Source organism: Prinia subflava, chromosome 2, assembly GCF_021018805.1.
Source record: "Prinia subflava isolate CZ2003 ecotype Zambia chromosome 2, Cam_Psub_1.2, whole genome shotgun sequence".
NCBI lineage: Eukaryota > Metazoa > Chordata > Aves > Passeriformes > Cisticolidae > Prinia > Prinia subflava.
In genome coordinates, this window is record NC_086248.1 from 88,199,391 (window position 1) to 88,220,818 (window position 21,428).

The 21,428-nt window shown below is 39.8% G+C and overlaps 1 protein-coding gene across 6 annotated transcripts in view; it reads right to left on the reverse strand.

Annotated features, from left to right (window-relative positions):
- The window catches only part of PLD5 (phospholipase D family member 5), a 186,065-nt gene that overhangs the window by 45,190 nt on the left and 119,447 nt on the right, over positions 1-21,428 (reverse strand). For 5 of the 6 annotated variants that reach the window (XM_063390930.1, XM_063390929.1, XM_063390928.1 and 2 more), the window contains one exon: positions 19,277-19,391. In XM_063390930.1, coding sequence (XP_063247000.1) covers positions 19,277-19,391 — 115 coding nt within the window. Of the gene's footprint in view, positions 1-19,276; positions 19,392-21,428 lie in introns of those variants that run through there. The other variant, XM_063390933.1, reaches the window with a different exon arrangement.

A 21,428-nucleotide genomic window follows, 5' to 3' on the forward strand; every position in this document is an offset into this window, starting at 1 on the left:
AACTAGATTATTTACTATTTCTGTGCTCTTTACGGAATATCGGATTTGAAATGCAATTTAAAAGTCTGCCTGGCCCAGAAAGATTAATGATTCAGGTCTATTTTAAAGAGAGAACACTCAAGGACTTTTAGGGAAATCTCTGATGGTAATACTTTGACTTTAAATCAGCTGTTTTATTTACACTGCCCTCTGCTTCTCTTTCTTACACACATCCCCCTGTCATTTTTAAAAACTACCAGGACTGAATCCTGTCACTCTGGGATTATGTGCTATTCATCAGTCTAAAGCCACAGTAATTTAAAAAATAAGCAGCCTGGAATCAAAACCTTGCTGCCTTTTCTTTAGCATCTCTATATTCAACTGTCACACATGCAAAAAATGAAATCATAATTACTCAAAGAAATTACATTTTAGCACAAGTCCAAGTAATCTCCAGAAAGCTTTCACAATAATATTTACATTCATGCCATTTTGACTCTTAGACTCAAACTACCTGCATGAGAAACACTACTCCCCAATGTACAATCAGCCATAAGCTGTGTGCACATGTAGCTTTTCAAAATTGCCTTTAGGCAAACTGGGCTGTTTCTGATGTAGATATTTTTAACAAAAATTTACTGTAATGTTTACTATTTTGGTTTACAGCATCTGAGGTCACTGCCACAAAGATAATTTTGAGGAAATCAATGCCCAGGAGAGGAATCTGTGTCCAAAGCCCCTCTGGTCTCTCTCTGGAAAGACACAGGTGCCTGCTGCACCCACTGGAATTGCAGTGGATGGGCTCACATGCTTGGGGCTGTGGCGTGGGTGGTTCAGGGACAACATGCAGTCACTCTGCCTCCAGCGTGCTCCCGCTGTTCATCTCCCCTGGCAAGCTCCCCAGCCAGCTCACGTGTCCCTGTCTGGCTGGAGCTTGGCAGAAAGGCTGCTACAAGAGAGCTCTCCTAAGCAGACAGGCTGCAGTCAAGGATCTCCCTGTGGAGTTGAGGACCTGAGAAGAGAGGTCTCCATCGCTGCCATCTGACTTCCCAGCCCCCTCTCCAGGCCCTGTGCCAGCTTCTTGCCTGACTCCCTTCCCGCCCCAGCAGATTGCAACCCGCTGCTGGGCTCTGCCCTGGATTTTCAGGGGAGCAAATATCCTCTATGCTCACCATTGGTTTTTTGCCTTTTTTTTTACTCAGTCAGTGGGTTGAAATAACTTCTGTGAGGCAGTACAGCCCCAGAGACTGCTCTATCCACACAGCTGTGGAAGCCAAGAGCTGAGAATGTGGACAAGAAAGAGCAGGAAGAAAAAGGAGTAATGACAAACAAGCATTACAAAACCCAGCTCTCCAGCTGAAACCAAAGTATTAGAGAAATACAACTGGCATGTTTAAAAAAGGGAAAAAAGGCCCACCCCCCCCCAAACAACACCAATTACCCCCCAAAATAGTAGCACGAACAGATCTCGTCTTCAACAACTTTTTCCGTCCCTCCACCACCTCCTCAGCTGTGCTGAAGTAGCTTTTTCAGGGAATGAGTTGGATCAAAAAATGAAACCAGGTTAAACACAAATAAAAGCAAGAAAGTTGTTTCAAATGTAGAACAATTCACCAATCCAGCCCACCACATGGCAGTAAACAATTTTTTCCAACACAGCTGAAGGCGCAGCACAAATGTGGGAATGAGCGGCTGGGGCTGGGTGCAACAAGATGCAGGAACTGCCAGTGCTGCCATTTAAAGGTACACCCACATGGTCTCAGCCTCTGTTCCTCTCAAAATCAGCCCTCAGTAATTCCAGGTGGCAAGCTCCAGAATTTGTTTACCTTTTATCTTGCATAGTCATTTGTCTTGTGCAAAGTAGATAGGAAAGCAATGCTGGCCATTGGTTGGGGTGGCACTCCCCACGTGCTTACACAGGGGTCCACAGTGACACAAAAAATCCAGAAAAGACCACCAGGGACCCTCATGTGCAGAGTTTGCTCACTGAATGCAGCATGGCAGATTTTTGAGAAGAAAGGAAAGGTCAGAATTAATTTCTTGCAACTGCTGATTTAAGTTCATTGACATCTTAGTGTCGGAGTCCAGGGCATCTTTGGGATCGCCCTGGAGGGTCTGGGACCCTGGCAGAGGGGTCTGGGATCCGAGCAGGAGGTTTGGAACCTGTACAGGGGGGTTTGGAGTCTGCACAGGGGGGTTGGAAACCTTGACACAAAGTCCAGGAGGAATTACAAGTCTCAAGAGTGTGAAATGAGTGGTAGTTAGTTTATCACAGGGTGAAAAAGGAGAATTTGGGGTTTCTTAGAATGGAGGCTGAAGAGCCAAGATGGAGGAATCAGGGCATGGACCTGTTCTCTTCCTTCTTGTTCTTGCCCCCCATCTTCTGCAGCACTGGGTCACAAGGGATTGGTTTAGAGTGAGGGTGACATGGTCAGCGTGGGTGGTAGGTATTGGTAATTAGTTGTAAATAGAGAATACGTTGTGGACCATGGTTGGGTCAGAGGAATTGTACAAAAGGATTGAGACTGCCCAACCAAAGGGGAGTCGCCACGAGTTCTCTGCCACAGCAGAAACCTTGGTGGAGCACAGAGAGAACTGTGAGATAAGAAAGAATAAATGTCGTGGTTGCAAGGGAGGTGAATCTTTTTCCAGGGGGATGTGGGCAGTCCAATCAGTAATCAGCTTTTCTGCTGGCACCTAGATTGGTCACTCGGAGGTTTGGACACGCCTCTGAGGACACAAAGAGTTAAAAGCAGGACCCCAAAGGGGTTCGGCCTCTTTTCAGATCCCGGTTTCAGCAGAGAGAGGTCTCAGGTCTCCTTCCCCCGCCTGGCCACGAGGCTGGGTGGGGGAGGGGAAACACGTGGTCGGCTCAGGTAAGCCGGAGCCCCCGGGGGGGGGGAAGAAGAGGGGACAGGACTGGAACTGAGCTGCCCCGTCCAGGATGGAGGGGTGGAAAACTGTGGAAGGGCCTTCTGTGTGTGCTCACCCCCCTCCACCCCCAAACTCCGGGAGAAGTTGCCCAGCCACGTGGGGGTTGTGGAGCCTGGGAGTGCCTCAGCCTGCACCCTGCCGAGAACAAACTGTTAACCCTTGTGTAGCAGAAAGAAACTTTTCTTAGACATTGATTCTCATGACTGGTGGTTTCGGAGAGAGGGAAGCGGCCTGAGACTGAGATGATAAAGCATGATTGGAAGGAACCCGATGGAAGAATGAGAGGAGTAGCCTTCTGAGCTGGACTTCTCTTGCATAATGTCAGCCATGGACTGAACTTAAGTCTCTTTTGAACATAAACTGCATTTTTGGGTGGATGCAGCTGCCCTTGCTTTTGCTACAGTGACTGGCACTTGAAGAGTGGAGCGAGCAGAGAAAAGAGGGGGAGGGTGAGGTGGCACCCTCTGCCCTCAGGGCAGACCTGCTCCTGGAACCCCGGCCCCTGGGTGAAAAGGGGAGAGCTCGGCATGCAGCATCCTTAAAAAGCCCTGTATGTAGTTTTGGCCTATGAGACAGCGGTGAGAGCGCTGGACATAGGAAAAAGAGAGAGTCACCCTGGCAGACTTCTCTGGGCGGTGCCACGGGTGACATGGGAACACATAAGGAGTAGACCTGTGTGTTCTGGAGAACAGTCTGTGGTGCCAGAGAGACTCCTCTCTCCCTTGCTGAATTGAAGATTAGTTTTTTTTTTTGAGTGGTGATTGTTTGATCTAAAACCCAAAGGTTGGTCTGTGAAAAGTGATGGGTGGGGAGGTAGAAACTGGGAGAAGAAATGTTCTAAGAAGTTTTTATTTCTGTCTCTGTGTGTGTTTAAGAGTATTTCTGTCCCTGTTCTTATGTAATTAATAAAGTTTTGGTGGTGTTTTTTTTGTTTTCAAGATTTAAGCCTGCTCTGCTCTGTTCCTGATCACATCCCACAGGAGTTGTTAGAGAAAAAACATATATTCATGGGTGCATTAACATCTGGCCAGTGCCAACCCATGACAATAAACAACCTTGAAAAACCTGAGATGGCGACTCCTGACTCTTCTACTTCTGGCATGAGATGTTTCAGAGGGCAAAAGACACTTTACCACCGAATCTCGGTGATGGGAATCCAAGATCTTAGAAGCTAGTTAATTCCCAAAGTAACATTTATCTAAACATACCCTTATGCTGGCTTTGAAGATGTCAAATGTCAGCCTTTGTTGCTAGCCCAACTAATAAAAACACTGATTTCTCAGCTAAGTACCCAGCTGTAGCTGGAGTTCAGCATGGGGGTTACAGCCCTCCCCCATGTGAATCCATTTTGTGCTGCCTGCTGGGCCCTTTTGATTTACTCAGCAGAAAAATCCCAGAAATACAACCAAAGTGCTTCCCATCCCGTCTCACAGGAGAGACAAAAGAGAGGCCTGACAGTATTTCTTTGTAATACTTTCCCACCCAGCTACACCTAATCTCTGATTCACCAGCAAATAGCCAATGGTCCATCACAAATGTGATAGCACAGAGATAGGGATTCCCCTCTTCACCTGCAGAACAGACACAGCATGAGAACACTCTACTTGACCTTCCCCATGAATAGAATCATATGACGGCTTGAGCTAGAAAAGGACTCAAAGGTCATCTAATTCCAACCCCCCTGCCATGGGCAGGGACACCTTCCACCAGATGGAAGATCAGGTTGCTCAAAGCTCCATCCAAACTGGCATTGAACAGTTCCAGTGACTGAGCATCATTACAACTTCTCTGGACAACCTGTTCCAATGCCTCCCCACCCTCATAGTTGATAAATTATGTGTGGATGTGTTTAATTAACCTATACACAGAATTTTAGACTGCAAAGAAGGAATAAGCTCATATAACTTACAGATCTCTGGTCCTTCCAGTGATGGAAATTCAGGGCATTAGCATGTCCTTGAGAGGCACATGCTACCATCCAGGAGAAAATGTTAGCAGCCAACAGTAGAGCTCACCACATAGAACAAGACAGGAAAGGATCCTCAACTCTACACTTTCCAACCCAGATGTGGCTTCTGAAGTCAGTGATATCTGTACTGTATTTGCTAAAGAATCTCTTACTGTTTGGGCCAAAGTTTAGGTCTCCCAATTTAGTCTGTCTTTAAAAAAAAATTAAATTGAGTCCATGCACAAGAATTTAGTGTAATTTAAAAAGCCTCAAACAGCTTTTCCTTTCCTTCTAGTAATTTTATCAAAAGTAGCAAACATTTCTGCCTCTTTTAAAAAGTGTTGCTGCCTGATGTAGCAAACCTGAGGAAAATCCTAATTTTTTACTGCCTTGACTATCAGTACTTTTAAATCAAATTTTATTTATTTTTGAGCTATTTGAAGTATTTCATATCAAGTCATAGAAAATTTCGACTAAAATTTTGAATAATGAGAGCATAGATGATCAGCTCAATTCTTTCCCCTTAGCAGAACTCAGCATTCCTTTAAATAGCATTTTCTTGGTACAAATCTGTTCTGAGAGTCTGATGATTCAGTAGAGTCTGTAAGAGAACTCATGTACAACAAAGTTTTCTAGAATATTAAAAAAAATTCCACATCTTTTTTTTGCCCTTCATTATTGGAGAGTAGACTGCTCATTTACTAGACAAAGCTATAAAAGAGATTGCTTTGGAGATTGGGAAAAGTAATTTTCTTACTTAGTTGATTTGGGCGGCAAAGTATATTACTGCTTAAAGGGAGACTATAACACAATCAGTAAAAGCATTATTAAAGCTGGATTGTGGCTTTCTTTCTTTGTCTAAGTATAATTGTATATGTTTTTACTATAAAAGAAAGCTATTTTAAATATAATAGAGAGATTAGTAAACTTGCACACTGCTTACCCCACTTCCTTTTGAAGACTTTGCTTGGATTAGCATTATGAACCACTATATTTATTTATATACTTCTTGGATGAAACATGCAAGAATTCAGTGACATTTTTTCATCCTAACACATGAGGAATTAGGGTCACAACCTTTTATGAATGAACAAGACTAAATCTCTACCAAGAGAAATGCAGTGACTATTTATCCCTATCTCTCTTTTTAACTTAGCAACATGATTTCATTCTGATATTTATATATTCTAAAATCATCAGTATTGGCAACAGTCACTTCTAAATATGCTGACTAGCAGTAACAACACTTGTGTATCATTCTCAAAATGTGCTTCTCAGACATCTGGAGCTCTGCTTTGGGTTCTCTGAGTTTCCTTCTCCTGAAGGAGAAATAAACCTCAGTTCTGGAAGGTGAGATACTGCAGGGCAGGTGAAGAGGTGAAGACAGAGTTTCCCCCCTTGAGTGGCTACTGCATTTAATTTTTACAATACCTAACAGAATTCATAACAGAATCTATGTTTTTCTCTGAACTTTCATTAGATTATTCTCTGAGCAGCCCTAGAGTATTATCTGCGGGCAGGCAACCAAAAGCCAAGAGCACCAGCTGACCTGGCTGTGACAAGAAAAGCAGAGGCACAGCCAGAAGTAACCTGGGTGTGCCAGTGGCACAGATATTTCCTTTCACTACTTCGCCCTTGTCTCTAAGCAATTTTCCCCACCTCTTTCCTTTGATCCTATCTTGTTATCTTGCCGAGTCAGCCTTTGACTGTTCTACATTTTTTTTCAGGTCATTCCTACCTCAATGGCAATTCTTTTTCTCTCCATGCGTCACAAGTCCACCAATAACGTGCTTCAACTTTTGACAACATTCTGTTCTGATCTTTTCCTAAATTAATTACTCAGTTTCCAGTTTCTGACCTTCAGTTTTATCTGATTCATTCCTCCCTCTTATTTCATTTTCCCCACTACTTTCCCCCAACATCATTCATCCTCCATCTCCTTTGCTCTCTTCCACTTCATACTCAGTTCATAATTTCCCTCTTGCCCTTGCCTATTCTTTCATTGTTTCATTTATCATATAATTCATCCAGTTCCCTCTTTTTTTTTTTAATTTTTATTGTTTCATTTATCATATAATTCATTCAGTCCCTCTTGCTCCAGTTACTTGAGGTACATATTTTATTTTATAACTACATAAGCAGTGTGGCATATTCTTCAAGCCTTTATAAATAAATTTGTGGAAAAGAAAAAAACACATTTTCTTGAGAGTTCTAAGGCTAATTATGACTTTAAGATATCCAGATTGGTCCTAATTTTACTTAATTTACATGTGCTAGGACATCTACAGGTATTAACTCACGATATACATCCCCAAAATAACCATAGATTTCTGATGGTTGTTGCAATTTAGGACTCTGGGAATTTCTTCTTGTTTTCTTAGTCAAAACAACAACTGTCCAAACAGCTCAGCTGAAGCTGAGCTTTTTCTTACCATGAATCTGAAGTTCCTGAAAGAACAACACACTTCTACAGCCTCTTCTTTTATCAATGTAAGCACGTACAATAGACACTGCAGCTCTGCTGTAGCAGACTGAAGATTCTAACACTTGATTTTCTATTGCTCTAACTAGTCTGTCAGATGCATTTTTGAGGGCTTCATTATTCTGGCTTGGTTGCCCAGATACTTCATTTGTTTAAATAGAGACATTTTAAAGTCAAAAATGGACATGCCCCGATGTCAACATCAGAAAAATCCAGACAGTGGACTCAGAAAAAACAAAAGGTGTATGGAGAAAAAATGCCTTAATTTTAGGAAATACCTAGGGGGTACAAATCAATAGCTTGTCAGTTAGCAGATTTTTAACATGCATTGACTTTCTTCCAAACAGCCTACTTGAAATGTAGAAAGCAAAACAAAAGGAAACCACAACTCCAGAGATTCTATCTTCTTATCTGGGCAAAGGACACACACAATATACAGTCAATAAAAGTAACTGCACACTGAAACCACAGGGGATTTTAGCACCGCAGAGGGACTAGACCACAAATATTGTCTCATTTCTCCAGTGTAAATATCAGCAACTGCCTGTGAAGGACAGGAATACAGGTATATTACTCCCCTGTAACATTTTGAACTGGTGGATAACCAGGTCTGTAGGGCTTCTTTTTCTTCTCCAAACCACACAGGACAGAAAGAACTAGCTTGAGAACAATAAGAGACAGAGGTGGACCAGAGCCATTTGGGATGGCAGCAGGGTACAGGACAGAGGCTGTGGAACTGGACTGCTTGCAGTTGACTACTGGGATCTCTAGGAAAGCAAGACCAGAAAGCAGCACAAGCATTTCAAGTCCTAATATAAAATCATGGACTTGGTTACAATCCCTTGTCTTATGGCTAAGAACAGCTGCTCTGTGGTCCTTTGCTTAGAACTGTTATTTTTGAAAGCTTCTCATTGTAATCATCACAATGTTATTTTGAAGTGATTTTAAAGCTTATTATAGTTATTATGTAGTCCTGTAACTGCTGGCACTTTTGTCCATCACTTCAATGCTAACAAGACTACTGAGATTAAAAACTTCAGAGCAGGGATCTGTTTTGCTTTGAGTCACTGAAATTACTGTCAATTTATGTACTACATAATTACTAGTACTTACACAGTGTAGAAAGTTAATATTTTGTCCAAAGGATGGAGAAGGGGTTGAAATCATCTGTTCTCAAGGATAAACATTAGAGACAATTGCTCTGTAAGGACACGCAGAAAGAGATGGAAAAGATGGAGAGTAACACAGAGATATCACTCTGAGAACTTTGCTTCCAGTTGAATACCTTCAGAAGGATCTTAACATAATTTGCTTTCCAACCATTAGGCTCTTTAAAAATTCATAACACACCAAAGTGCTGTAGAAGCTGAAGGTTAATTTGGAAACTGCTACAGGAGATTACCATGAAGAGCAGTCTTAGCATCATAGTGGCAAATCCTTGTTACAAAGATCACGCTTGGTAATTAATGTTGTATAAACCAGCAAGATGTGGTCACATGGGTTTATTTTATGCGACAGTTGTGCTGTACACAATAACCCAAGCTGAGTAGCCTTTCCAAAATGTTCATCAAATGAAAACTAAATGGTGTTGGTCAAAGAGTTTGGTTTGGGCATTTATTAACTCTTCTTATATAACTTTGAGCACACAGTATTTTATCAGGTCTGAAGCAGAAATGTTACACTGATTGAGCTAAGCAGTGAAGGAGCTAAAAGAATGTAAATGTATTTTTTTTGCAGACAGCACAAAATGCATTCACATGGAGGAGGGCATGTCCATGTCATGTCACTGCAGGTGATGTTCTTCTCAGAGCTGCCCAAGTTTGAAGTTACACTTCAGTCTAGATGACATCCAAAACTTGAACAAGGTGAGAGACAAAACACTTAGCCCGCTGAGAAGGCTGGAGCCTGCTTGCATAACAGTAGCCATTAAAAATATACCAAATCGTACCAGCAGCACTGCTTTGACTGAACAAGGCACAGTTCTAAGGAAACAGTCAGACTTCCAGTGAATATTAAGTATGTGAAAATCACATGAGTACACAAACCAAAACTGAGTGAAATTTAATTGTTTTCCTTGGACCCCTTTAGGACCATTAGCCTTTATGTCTTTTCAGGATGAGATTAACGTTAGTACTTTTGCATACAAGAGAAAGCATGAGATGCCAAAAGTTCCACAAAGGGAGCACAGCTACCTAACGAATGATTTCTGAGCTCAGATGGCTCTGGCAGTTCTTACCAGCTCTTTCAGTAGCTGTAGGTAGGAACTTGCACACTCTCCATATGTTTTAAAAATGTCACAACTAATTTCTGCTAATGCCATCCGTTATTGGTTTCTCTGAACCAAAGAGTGTCAGCATCTCAAAGCAGCTAGTGCCATACGGGAAGAATCCATTCCAGCATGTAAAGAACTGAATAAGATTTGAAAATAATCCCTGTGGCACAAGCTGCTATGTTGGACCTGACTAGGTCCTACCTGACAAGAGCACTTTGGCTGTTCACAAGAGGGCTGGATTACAAATGCTCATAGTTGTGCTGGAGCTTGTTAAATACAAAAGTGCCCACTGCTGCCAAATCCATGAATACACACACACAGTACCAGACTTGAGTGCAACATTTGCAAACTGAAATCATGTACTAAAATACTGACCAATCTACCATGAAAGAACCTTTTCAATTACAAATTTCAAAGCAGAATTATGATACTGTTTCTACTAAACACCTAACATCTTAAATGTGCTTCATAATACATCTGTCCCTAACAAATACACCTCACAGTACATCTGTCCTTGATTAATTAAGAAAATTAATTAAATGAATGCATTATTATTTACCTAATGAATGCATTATTATTTACCTATGCATCTTTGAAACGCTGACTACAGATACTGGAAAGCATGACTGGTACTTTAGAATGCAAAAGTACATGTTACCAATGAGAGGGGACTGTCTTTGGTACACAGCCATTTCTCTCAGCAAAGCTACCCATTTCTAAGACTGCAGACACAGAGGCTGTAGAGCTTAGAATCAGAATATTTACATATCTGGCTCTAAAGGACACAGAATTTTTGGCTTAAGTGAACCTTTTTTCTCCTTCCTCTTTGCAAAACAAGCCAGAGCAACCCAAGGCCCTGGCTGCCTTCAGAAATCAAATTATTGTGGAGGTTGTTTTGGTTTTTTTTCTCCTTCCATTGGCTGTGGATGTGAAAGCCTCATACTGCTAACTCTCTCCTGATAGCGAATTCTATAAGTCAGGCTATGCCTAAATCTTTTTAGAGTTAGTGAGCTTCAGGCTCACAAGAGAAAATAAGCTGTTCACACTGTGAACTATTATGGTGCCTAAAATGAGGATATTTGTGTATCCAGGGGAAATTTCATTCATAGATTAGGCATCTAGGTTCCTGTAAAACCTATAATAAAAACCGCCTTATCACCAGTTTATTGTATTTCTTGAGCTAAAAGACATCCAAACTAGGCAGCAGGCAGTGCTGATGGAAGGTATGTTGTTTACCCCAGTTCTCCATTTGGAATTGCACAGAAGGATGGATTCTTCAATGAAGTTTTAAAATTCTGTCCTACAATCAGAACGTTAAAACAATTCTATTACTATTAAGAGTAAGACACTTCTTTCAAAATATCTTATCAAAATATATCTGGAGGCAATAGAAGGAGCAGAAGCAGAGTAGGGATTGGAAGCCAGGTTTCTTCCACCCCAAATGAATGTGTGACTACTGCAGCCACCTTTAAATGCAAACACAGATTAAAAGATTTTCTGCAACCTATTAGAAATCAGATAGGAAGGACCAACAGAGCACCAATACAAAATACCTTCTGCTATTGCTAAGCCTTTGTGGTTTTAAGTTTTAAGAAGTTTAAGATGTTCAATACTAGCTTAAGTTGTTGCTTTCTGTCAGTTGCCTGGTAAGGCAGACAGCTGTAAGGTAAAAATGGCAGTTTAGAGAGCAAGACTTTCAAAATTATCTTCTGCAATTCAGGCAGATGTTCTGTGTTGAAGACATTTGGTTGCTGACACGCATGTAACAAAAATACTTCCTGCTCTTTTCAGTCATGTTTTATAAGGTTGGATGTGGCTTACTTGACATTGCAGGACCCAGCTCCCCAGTTGGAACAAATAAGAAATGTTGCATATGAGTTCACATGGGATTTAGGCCTAAAACCAGTGGTGAACATTCCCTTGTGATCAGGATGTTTTGGATGCGTGCACACTGTGCAACTGAGGTAAGACAGTTAAGGTGCCTGAACAGAAAGATGTTTCTCGAAAAACAAACCTAGTTTCTGCATGTTAGTGTTGCCTAGATGTTGGGTATGAATGCTTGAATCTCTGATGCAAAACTAGCACCCGTTTCTTTCCTTTAAGATGGGATACAGCTAGCTTTGGCAATTCAGCTTGGTCATTCTCACTACACAGAACTCTGTCAAAGTTACTATGCATTCTAAGAGGCAAAGAACTTAATGAGATCTTCCATCTTGGAACTGGCTTTAAGATTGCTTGTTACAGGCTTAAAGTTTTTGAGAAAACATCAGGAAACATTCTCCAGCAGCAACTAATAAAAGCTAAATCAAAGCATGTACCTACTCTTCTGAAGTACCCAAGTTGTCTAAATTAATAATAAAAATTGAACAAGGTCTGATTCATAATAAATCAAAATATAAAAATTAATTTTAAAATCCGATGTCAAAGGTGTTGCTGGAGGAATTTTCATTAGCTGCCTTTTGTACACTCTCATATTTTCAAGTGTCACTTTGAGTTTTGGAAAAATGCCAATATTTATGATTTGAAAGGAAGAGATTTCTCACCCTCTGTTCACATACACCTTTATTTAACACTATGAAACTCAGATCCAAATTACTTGCTTCCTTCAGGAAGACTCCCCCCTCAAAAAACCTTGCTTACCTCTTCATAAAAATCATAGGGCAAAAATAGTCTATTTTTGGTATTGATGCAGGAACCTCCCCCCCCTTAGCATCTTTCCCTCACACACACTCTTGGAGAATCCAGCCTAGGAAATGCATGAAGAAATCAGTGGAGCAACAGATCCATTCAATGCCTTATGTAAAATCATCCACTGAGCATCAGCTGCCAAGAGCACTCCTTACACTCCAATGGAACATGCATCAGACAATATTATTCTTATGGTACATTGTGCAAAAACTGGCCATCTGGACAGGCAGAAATCTCTTCAAGATCCACCTTCAGGATTCCAGCTTCCCATTATATGAACAGAGTATATTTTTTTTTTTAGTCTTTGCAGAGTATTTACATTGATTCCCAACATTATTTTCACATGAAGAGGAATCAAAGTCTTAATTAGAATCAGAAAATCCCAGGTTAAAAGGGCCCTCAGAAGGCCATCTGACCCAGTTTGTTGTAGAAAAAGGGAGCCTATATGAAATTATCCAGCACCCTGTCCAGTCACATCCTGGAAACCTCCAGTGATGGAGATTCTACCATGTCCCTGAGGAAGGTTGTTCCAGTGAATGATGGCTCTTACTGAAAAAAAAAAAATCCTTCTTATCTTGAAATGAATGTCCTTAAGCACATAAGTTTATGTTCTCCTTCCAAATAGTTCCTTACAGAACTATTAAACCCAGCTTTGAAATCAATCTAGACCTTTCCCATGCACCGGAGGTTTGAGGCCATTTCTCACAGAGGCTTGTCCGCTTTATTCTTAAAATTGTCAGTGACAGCTCTTGTCTAATCTCTTTACAGACCACTGCCCCCATATTTTCAACATTTTTTAAAATAATACTGAAACTGAGTATTCTGAGCTTTATATAAATCCATGTCATAATAGCTTACCCTAGCAATGACTGTCACAAAACTTCAGTTGCCCAAAGCCCAAACAGTTTTAGGCCCAAAGAAACTTATCATGAAATGTTCCCTCTTAGTCTTATAGCTTTATCTTTTCCAGAAAAAACTCAGTTTCTCCAAAATGGTCAATTTAATATTCCTAGGGCTTGCAGTATACAAAGGCTCTAGTTCAAAAAAAAACATTTGCCAAATTCACAGCTTATTTCATAAGAAGAAATTGCTCTGATATTCCCAGATGATCTCCATCTTTTCCACGACATAACAAATGTCTTTCAGTTCTTCTATGGTATGTTAAAATTTATGTCTTCCCTTCCCCGACAAGAAGACAGGGAAAGAGAACATGATTGTGGCCAAGGGTAAAAACTCGTGCCCCATAAGCATCCAGCTCTAAAACTGTGCAGCACCTTAAGTGTGCCAACAGAAGTAGAATATGGAATTAAACACATTCCATCATTTATATACACCATATTTACTATTGCTGTTCAGTGTGCTACAGTTATGTTAAGATTATACAGGAAAGTGCAGGAAACCCTCAAACTTCTGAAAGTCCCTTAACACTACATGACTACTTACTACTACTACTTAACTTGAGCTTTGTGGTGCCATGGCAGATTGAACCTACTGCAACCAGGTTCCAGTGGTCCTTCCTCCCTTGTCCACCCCAGCTACATTTCCTTTCTCTTTGTTGTCCCCAGCCTGTGAGACCACATGCTGAAATGCAGAATTCTAACTCAAATGACAATTAAGCTAGCCAAAGAAAAAAGCAGTCTGTAGCCAAATCAGCCCCCTGAACTGTCTCACCACATGATCACTGGTGCAAGGAAGAAGGCAGGGACAACATATGGTGGGGAGAGCAAAGAGGAAGCTGGGATGGTGCAGCTGCCCAGATATAACCTGATTTAATTTGTCATGGAATGGTATCTGTTTGTGTTTGTAATCTAAAGAGCACAATGCAATGCTTAAAAAATTTCTATAGCTTCACTATCTACTTATTTATTTGTTACTCTGCAACAATATAACTTTTTAGTTTCTCTGTTTTGGTTGTATCTGATTAGGGAAGACTGTAATCCTGGGCAAATGTGCATGAGCTGCTAAGTGAACAACAGCTGCACGTGTGATCTAGTTAGTGACTGGATCCTGCCCTGTGACAATGACTTCCTATTATTCTCTGGTTTCCTTGCTAATACACAAAAGTGATCAGTTGACTTAGAGGATATTTTTTCCTTAAATCACACTGTGACGTGGACAGATTCTTCTTTTCTTGTCTGGCTCAGCCACCATTGACAAAAGACAAAATACTCCTTGCAAATACATGAAAAATGCTTCATGAAAAAGGAGTACTGGGGAAGAAAAGAAATAGAAATAGAAAAGGAAGGAAGCAATGCAAATTGAAGAAGGAAAATCCATTGGTATGTCTTAAAAAGCATGAACATTATCAGCTAAAATAAGACAGCAATTAGTAAGGGATTTAGATTCTGTACATGTGAGAAATAAAACAACAACCTGCTAATTGGAGACAGTGCTATTCAAATGTTACTGATGAACAAAGACTGGTACATAATTATGTGCAAGGAGGGGGAGGGTTACAAGAAACATTTCATTCTAGTAGACTGAGCCACAGCTGAGGAAAGGCTAAAACAATAACCATGAAAACAAGCATTAATAAGCTACTGTCACAGTATAAAGAGGATAAAGAAGAACATGTTTGTTTACACAATGAGCCAAATTTTGTCTAAAGGCAGACCTACCTTTCACAAGAGAGTCACATACAGATATGCATAGTATGTATATACACATCTCCTATAAAAATATCATAGTTTATAGTCTGTTTAGGAATAATTTTAACAATGTGAGCTGGGAGAACTTACATGTGGTTATTTTTTTAATTACTAATATACTTTTTAAATTTTAATTGTGGCTCTAGAAAACAAATGCTCGGATCTGGCTTCTGGTGCCTGTGTTGCCATAATCACTGCCTGTCCCCAAGAGACAGAAACAGCAAGAAACCTCCCGTAACAGGGGTGTTGTAAAGAGAAATTCATTAATACTGTATTTGCAGAGCACTCAGATACCACAGTGAGAAACAGCACGGAAAGGCCTATGAGGAAATTAATCATTCTGCATTCAGTGCAGGATCTGGCAGATGTGCAGTGAAGAAAGCCTAGAGACATACATTAAATATGAAGATAAAAAAAGATTCTAGCTATTACCAGCAGAAATAATATCCCCTGAATGAACATCAACTGCCTTAGGCATTAAATGTTTGATGTATTCTCATTCAATATAAGGGAAAACCCTCTGATTAATATGGTAAGATTACAAGTACCAGCCAGGTATTCTGTGCAAAACACAAAATCTAATAGTGTAATTAAAGTCTATCATATATATATACTATGGGATTAATATTTCCTCATTTTTTCATGCTTAGTTTTGCAACTAAATAACACTCCCACAGTAAAGCAATTATTGGCAGATGTACATTATCTCAGCAGTCAGAGAATCCTGTCACCACAGCCGACAGAGTGTGACATGTGCTAGCACAATAAATCAATCCATGCTTCACACTGCAGCCACTGGACTCCTGCAATCAAGCTCCACAGCTTTACAGCTACCTCCAGTAAGTCAGGATAGTGTACACGGGGCAAAAAAATATTACTGAGGTGATGACAAACCTGCAGGTTCACAGCTAGCTCAGATGTCTGCAGTAGCATTGCAACTGTGAATTCCTAATTTTATTTTAGTCCACATCAGTTCAGTTCTGCTCCCCCATCCACATAAGTTATGCTTTATCTTACCCCATCAGCCCACATCTGAAGTCAGATTTCAACCTTCTCCTCTATTAATTAACAGGGAGAGGGGCTGCAGAGGAAGGGGGTGTGGAGAGGACTCTAGGTAGGAGGCACCACTGTGTTGGAAAAGATCTATAAAAACTTCTTTCCACAGTTGTTCAGAAATGGGGAGAAGAGGCAAAGGGACTCAATGCATGCCTGTCTAGAAAACAGAAAGATGTGCTGTAATAATCTGTCTGGCAGAAATAGGCTCAACACCTGTGTTGAGATGCAGCAGTACAGGAGCCTTCTGTGGTTTTACAAAAAAGTTAAAATACTGCATGAAAACATATGGATGACCAAGTACTGGTCTTCAAGCAATTCCATGTGTTTAAACTGATTCCTCTTTGTCTAGGCTACTTAAGGCAGACAGGGCATGCTACCTGAAGTTTCCCTTAAGGTTCCTGGGCACTATATTCACAGGTACATCTATGGCCAACAGCCAAATTATCCCTCACCCTGGCCCTGGGAACCAGTCTGCATCACGTGAGGGCACAACCCAGGGGTTCTGGTCCCTCAGTCTGCTGAAAAGCAAGGGAAGACTCTTCTGCCCTCTTCATGGAATAGCAATTCTCTCTCATATTCAGTAGAACAGCTTGGAGACAGTCTGATTCGTGCATACAATCTGCCTTGGAAACAAGAGCCAAACCTATGCCCACCTAGCAGGTGAAGACAGGCTCAGAAAGGCATGGCATTCCCAGAGTCCCACTGGCTGTGTATGTGCCTTCTGGCCAAGGCTCAGGAGCCAAGCACATTTACTGCCTAGGATCAGAGTAGTTTCTCAGGTGATGGACCCCAGAGCAGTGCTCGGACTCTTTGCTGGCTAATTCAGATCGGCAGCACAAGCTGGGACTCGGGTCTGCTTAGACAAATATATTCTGGTTCTCCATCCTGAGATGCTTCACAACTTGGCTAAGCTACTCATTTGTTTACTGCTTTCTTCACCAAGAGAGGAATATATCTGTTAAAAAGGGTGCATGGCATATTTGGAAGACAAATCTGACCAGTTGCAGGGAAAAAAATCAGTTGTCTTCATGAATGTAAGTCCAAGTGATAAAACACAGCTCCCTTTCAATGATCAGCTCTGACTGATTTCTGAAAATGCAGGTGGCCAGCCCCCCACAAGGAAAAAGATTCATAATTTTAGTTGACAGCTTTTCCAGGATAGCAAAGATTAATGCTATCTGGTTTTCTGTTTAAGCTAGCTTCCCATTTAGCTTCTATTTGACAAACGGGATATACCATAAACTGCTCATAAAAGGTCTACTCATTTCAACATAAAATTAAGACAACTAAATCTGACTGCATTTAAAACTAATTTATTTCTTTTCAGGAATGCAAAACCAAAGGAAGATTTATTTAGCTTCCATGGAGATGAAAACCAAACAACAAACCTAAATGAGTGAACCAATTGCAACAGAGCTGGCAATCACCTTGCCATAACCAAGACATTCTAATAAAAATATCAGCATAGAAATTAGCAGACCAAAACAAGGAATGAGAAAAAAAATCATAGTGAGAAAATCTAGAAGTTGTAATATTGATGTTTGAGAAAGGCCAACTGTACACAAAGATATATACAGTTCCAGGGTTCAAAGATGATGATAACAAAACTCACAAGAATTACCAGCAATTTTCTCCAGCCTTTGCAGCTCAGAGTACAAATATATTGATCCTTTCATTTAAATACTGTAAGATTTTCTGTCTCAGAAATCTAAAAAAGGCATAAGGGAAATTGCAGCTAGTAAAATTGTAAAAGCCTGTGTTCTGGGGTTTTTTAAGCTCACAGGTTGGATTAATTCCCACATAAATAGAACGAAGTGTTAAAAATTTCTCCCCCTCTTCCAGCTAAAAATTTCTCCTCATCTTTTTTTTTTTTTTTTTTTTGAAAAAGGATAATTTTTTGTATTGGGTATTTTTAATAAATGATACTTAAAATAACTGTTGCCACTACATCAATACGAATGTACAGGCCTACCTCTCGTATTCTCTCACTCATAGGAATTTGAGATATTAGAATCACAGGGAAAAGAAACAACTTATTGAAAGATAATTTCACTAACATTGATGTTGAAATACCTATTTCTTTTTGAGCACATCAGAAAAAAACACTCCACATATATCTGACAAAGTATTTGATATATTCTTACTTATATTCTTACTGTTTATCAAATGATCGATATCTCTTTTGTTTATGGAGCAGAAATCATCAAATTTCTGGAATAGGTAGTGTCATGAAATTACAAGGATCTACAGTTATTAATTTTTTAATTAAATTTAAGTTTATTAAATTTAAATAACATGTCTATCTCGATTAAAAGCTGATCTCCCTCAGGGCTAAGGACTTCCATTAGTAATGTGCTTTTACTTGTGCAGTGAAGAGAATACAAGGAATTTAAACAAATATAGATTGATTTTTGTGGGAAGAGGGTGCCCTTTACTCTTTACCATGAACAGTCATGCTATGTTAGGGTGCTACTACACATAGCAACTCCTTTGCCTAATTAAATTTTTTAGAGTTTCCTTTGCGATCCGTACAGGTATCTTTGTTAAAAATGATCACCATCAAAATACCTATGTTCTTTTTGATCTTTGAAAAGTGTATCTTACCCTCAAAATCATGGTTTTATCAGATATAGGTGACTAAGAGGAGACGAGATTGTGTATGAGATTGCTAGAACTCCTAAGAGACTCATTTCTTTCAGCAATTCTTAAATTCTCTTTACTATTTTTCCACATAGTTTTACAAAAAAAAAGTTCATCCCTGTAGTGGCAATGTGCAATTCCTCTTTGGATAGGGATTTCTGAGCCTCAAAATAACGATTAGGAAAGCAAAGACCAAACAAATAAACATAGCACAAAAAATCTTTTCAGCTGGCTAAATCTGACCAATGGTCTATTTTCCAGTGCTTCAGAATCATCAGTACCATACACACGTTGTTTTATTAATTTACTCTGCCATTGCTCAAAAGAGGAAAAGGATCTTGTTCCACAAGGTATTAGCCCAAACTCTCAGTTTACGTTGCCTACTATTAAAATGGCTACAGGGAATTCAAACACCTAATTAATGTATTGCCCTTTTATTTGCTTGCGAACTGCAAACATCAGCTCCAGTTTCAGACTTCTGACGTCTATGGACCAGAGAAAGCTGAAGGATTACAGGGTAATAGTGCAATAGCAGAGTGTGCAGTTTATGTACCATCCGAGCCTGCATTTTAAATAACAGGAACATCACAGCAGTCAAGGGTATAACAACATAAAGACCTTGGTCTTACCCTTTGTTTTCAAGTCGTTTAATACCTTTGATTCCATGGGCAGTTTATCACTCACTAGTTTTATCTCAATATTTCGGGACGCCAGTTCAAGCAATTTCTCAAAAAGACGCTGACCCTGGGAAGAACATTAAAGGAAAGCAGAAGCTTTCAGACACAGAATTGATCAAACTGCATACCAACAAATTGAAAAAGCACATTAAAACAAAAACATAAACAACATCCAAGTAACTAATATTCCTAGATACAATTAAACCTACCCTAAAGGTTTGGAACTCAAATTCATTTTCTTGGAGAAATACTGTTTTGAAGGCCAATAAGGTTTCTCGCTTTTCCCAGATCGTGCAATACTGACAAGGTGACAGGTGTCAGGCAGCAAATGAAGTTTCCAGGGGCTTTATGCTGCATAAGCACATTCTGACATTAATGTTCTTCTAAATAATTGCAGTCTGTTGACTTAGTGTTAAGAGCTCAAAGAAAACAGTTTATTACTTATTTTTTTTGTATTGCACGATATTTTTGCAAGTGATCCTAACCATAGTACAACACATTCCCAAGCAGTTGCATGCTTATCTTTAGATGAGTTATAACAAGAAGGAAAACAATGATCTATAGGTATTTTATGCACATTAATTTTTATGCTGCTGTAAAATTTTACAATTTAAGCTCTATTCCTAATACAGAACAAGAAAATTCATACTGAGCTGGAGACATATCAAAACAGAAATTAAGACAAATGAAACAAATGTTTGTTTCATATGAAAAATAAAATTTTAAATCACCACATTTTTCCATATCCAAGAAACAAACAAGAAGTAAACCTTGTGATTGCATTCTGAATGTTTTAATTTTAGGTTCAATATTTTAAATTAAATAAAAAGTTTAGTAACATCCAACTAGACCATTAAAAATAAACTCTCCAGCGTATCAATCCTGTGGTTTTACTACAGTTACAGCCAGAGCTCAGTTCCTTGCTGCTATTCTAACTTAGTACTGCAGATGCCACTTTCAATTATCAGTCCAATACAGAAAGAACCTTGAGTTTATACACCTGAAAAATGCCTACCCTACCTACACAGTTCACTTTAGATTCTATGTAATATGTGCCCCAAGGTAAACCTAAAACAAAAAAAAGCAACAGCTACACATCAACTTCCAAACAAACAGGTAGAAGGTAAAGCTCTTCACAGAACTATGTTACATAATTCTCTGTACAAAGTAAGAATCTTAAAAGGATCTTTAAATTCAACAAAAATTACCAAACCAAGAACAGTTTCAGATGATACTTTATGATGCAGCATGGACCAACAAAACCTCAGACAAAAGCCCTCCACACACACTGAAAATCCATTAGCAGCAGACTGTGGAAAGCCTAGAAATTTGCCCTGTAATTGCCCAGTCAGATTGATAGTTTGAGCCTTGCTTTAAGCATTACACAGGCAGAGAAAGTAGTGCTTCCCCTGTCTAAAGTACAGACCTATTTTTTAATATTCACTTATTTTGAATATATGTGGCAAAATAAAAATACTCATCCCCCTAAATTATAGCTTTCTCAAAATTACCAAACAGCCAGAGGCTGCAATGGAAACAGAACTACTGTTTGTTTACTTTCATAAAGTGTGCCTGCTGGCTCACCCAAATTCACAGTATAGCTCCCTGCTCATCCCAGGGCTCACAAGAACTTAGCGGTGAACACAATTCTGCCATAGTGAAAGCATTAAAGAATAGCTAACAGAACAGGAAAACAAAAATATTCTTTGCATGAAGATCCAAGTGCTTCTCATACTCAGATTCAGCATTTCTCATGGTGACTAGGTGGTCCCACATGCTAGAAATGCCCTCACTGATTTTAACTCACACACCCAAGAGCCCTGAGTTGCTGTGTAAGTAAAGGAGTGGCTTTCCCTCACATACCTCATCAAGCTAAAAAAATTTCTTAATTCTTAATTCAATCCAGAGATTGTGTTGGGTCTTTTTAAGAAGAAGAGCTGATGTTACAGAGAATGTAAGAATAATGAGATAGGGGTGTGGAGGAGATGGATGCTGCATATAGAGTTGTGCAGCTGCTCCAGCAGGATTCTGGGGGAGCAGAGGTGCACTGACCACTGTACCTGGGTGCCCTGCTCCCACCAAGAGGGTTTCTCATGCACGTGCT